This window comes from Andrographis paniculata, unplaced genomic scaffold (assembly GCF_009805555.1).
Source record: "Andrographis paniculata isolate CXL003 unplaced genomic scaffold, ASM980555v1 Contig11END, whole genome shotgun sequence".
NCBI classification, from domain to species: Eukaryota; Viridiplantae; Streptophyta; class Magnoliopsida; order Lamiales; family Acanthaceae; genus Andrographis; species Andrographis paniculata.
The window spans coordinates 21848-24001 of NW_026137391.1; the positions used below are offsets into that span (position 1 = coordinate 21848).

Sequence of the window (2154 nt, forward strand, 5' to 3'; positions counted from 1 at the left end):
TATTGGAAATGGCTCTCTATAAAAGATATATTGCACTTAGGATAAAGATATTAGACAAAATTAAAATGGACGTACAAAGTACAAATAAAGCGGCGTCGATCTTTAAAAAAAAAAAAAGAGAAATAAATAGACAGACTGACTCCTGCTACTCCTTTAGGATATCCAGAGCTACTACTGCTGCTAAGTTGCAGATTGGGGATTGGTGAATCGAAGGTAATTCTTGGTAGAGGGTAGAGGCGTGGTGTGGTACCCCTGGGAAAACATCTGTTGGGCTTCCTGAGCAGAGACACTAGACGATATCACCACCGGCTCTCCAGATTTCCAATTGGCGGGCGTCGCAATCTTGTGCTTGGCCTTGGCCGCCAGCTGCAGGGACTCCACCGCCCTCACCACTTCATCCATGTTGCGCCCCGTACTCGCCGGGTACAGGAAACTCAACTTTATCTGCCATAATTAATTAACGTGTATGTATATAACCTCGATCGACCGATCAAACACATATATTTTTTATATGAAAACACTAATTAATTAATTAACTAGGCACATATATATCTATCTATCTATCTATCCATCTTTATATATACCTTCTTGTCCGGACCAATTATGTGCAGAGCCCGAGAGGGAAGCGGTTGACCGGACGATGGGTCCTTCTCATCGGGGTCAACCATGTTGAGCTGCTTGATGACCTTGCGGTCCGGATCAGCAGCGATGGGGTAGGTGACCTTGCATGCTGCGTAGGCCTCGATGTCCTTGATCCAGTCCCGGTGGGATTGGACGTCATCACAGGACAGCCCCAGCAGCTTGACTCCCATCTCGGCGAACTTGGGGGCGTACGCCGCCATCGCCCCCATCTCCGTGGTGCAGACGGGGGTGAAATCTGCCGGGTGAGAGAAGATGATGGTGTAGCTATCGCCCACGTAATCGTGGAGCCTGATCACTCCATTCAACGTCGTTTCAACTTCGAGGTCGGGGAGCGTGTCGCCAATGGTCAGTCCCGGCATATTTTAATCAATTAATTTATTATCGATGGATGGATGGATGAGCGTGTCGCCACTTCACCGATGCGATACGGTGCGATGGATATGTAAAATACATAATAGCTAGCGACGCGAGGCGAGGCGTATATGTATGTGTATTTGCGTGTGGGTGCGTTTAAAAGATTGAAAGAGAGGGAAACACGTGGTCGCTGTCGTGGCAACTTTCAGAAACTTTGCATGGCACCACCCGACACCCGTATGTCCCCACCTGCTTCCACGTATTCCCTTGCTTTTTTTCGTTATTTTTTATTTTTTATTTTTTATTTTTTTTGGAACTTAAATAGTACTATAGTTAGATAGTCATTTTTGGATTAGTTTTATTTATTTATTATTTAGTATGTAAAAATGTATTTATATTTTAAATATTAGATATGTAATCCAGAGCAGACTCTATATTTGAAGTTTGGTGTACTAAATGGAGTTGAAATGCTCTCATTCATCCCATATTTGGTGTAAATGTCATTTTTGGAGTTGTGACTTTTTTTAAAAAATAATAATAATAATTAAATTTTTGAGCGTTTTCTAGTATTTTACTATTTTTTTTAATTTTTTTTATAAATATATTAAATTAAATATCTATTTTTAACTTTTTAATATATTTTTATTTATTTTAAAACAATAGTCTCAGTAATTGCTGTTAAACTGTTGATCCAAAAAATATATAAATAAGGTCATATTTTCTTTTAAAAGACATTGCAAAAGAGTTATCAAAAGGATAAATTCACTAATAAAACAAATTCTAAAATTCTATTTGGTCTCAGAAATATTTGACAGAAGTTTTTCTTATTTATAAATATCATTGAAGTCTTGTTGTAAATTATAAAGTTAATAATTTGATTTAAATAAACAAGTATGTCTACATATATTTTTTTTTAATTTTGTAATATACATATATGTTTCACTTATTCGCTTACTTCTTACATCTGAGCACACATAAACATCTCTGCTCATTCCCTCAGTTGATATACTTCCACCCGTACTCCTATTATCATAATCAGTCACCGTTGATATACCACCACTCTTACTCCTATTATCATAATAGTGACCATCGATTTCAAGAATAGCCAAATTGTAATAACTTAAATGCAAATAGCCATAGTTGTAACCATAGTGATCA

General features: G+C 37.7%; 1 protein-coding gene across 1 annotated transcript; it reads right to left on the bottom strand.

Annotated features, from left to right (window-relative positions):
• On the bottom strand, positions 1–1090 carry LOC127247481 (1-Cys peroxiredoxin PER1). The gene is made up of 2 exons (XM_051269329.1): positions 585–1090; positions 1–444 (listed from the first exon to the last, which is right to left on the bottom strand). Exons 1-2 carry the CDS (start codon positions 999–1001, stop codon positions 181–183), a joined length of 681 nt encoding a protein of 226 aa, XP_051125286.1. The 5' UTR covers positions 1002–1090; the 3' UTR covers positions 1–180.
• Positions 1091–2154: the final 1064 nt, after the last annotated feature.

What these genes read in the sequence shown, in the direction of transcription:
- LOC127247481 (XM_051269329.1), bottom strand. Translation starts at nt 1,001, where the DNA reads ATGCCGGGACTGACCATTGGCGACACGCTCCCCGACCTCGAAGTTGAA. An exon ending in TAATTGGTCCGGACAAGAAG is followed by an intron (nt 445 to 584) that starts GTATATATAAAG and finishes TAATTATGGCAG; the next exon opens with ATAAAGTTGAGTTTCCTGTA.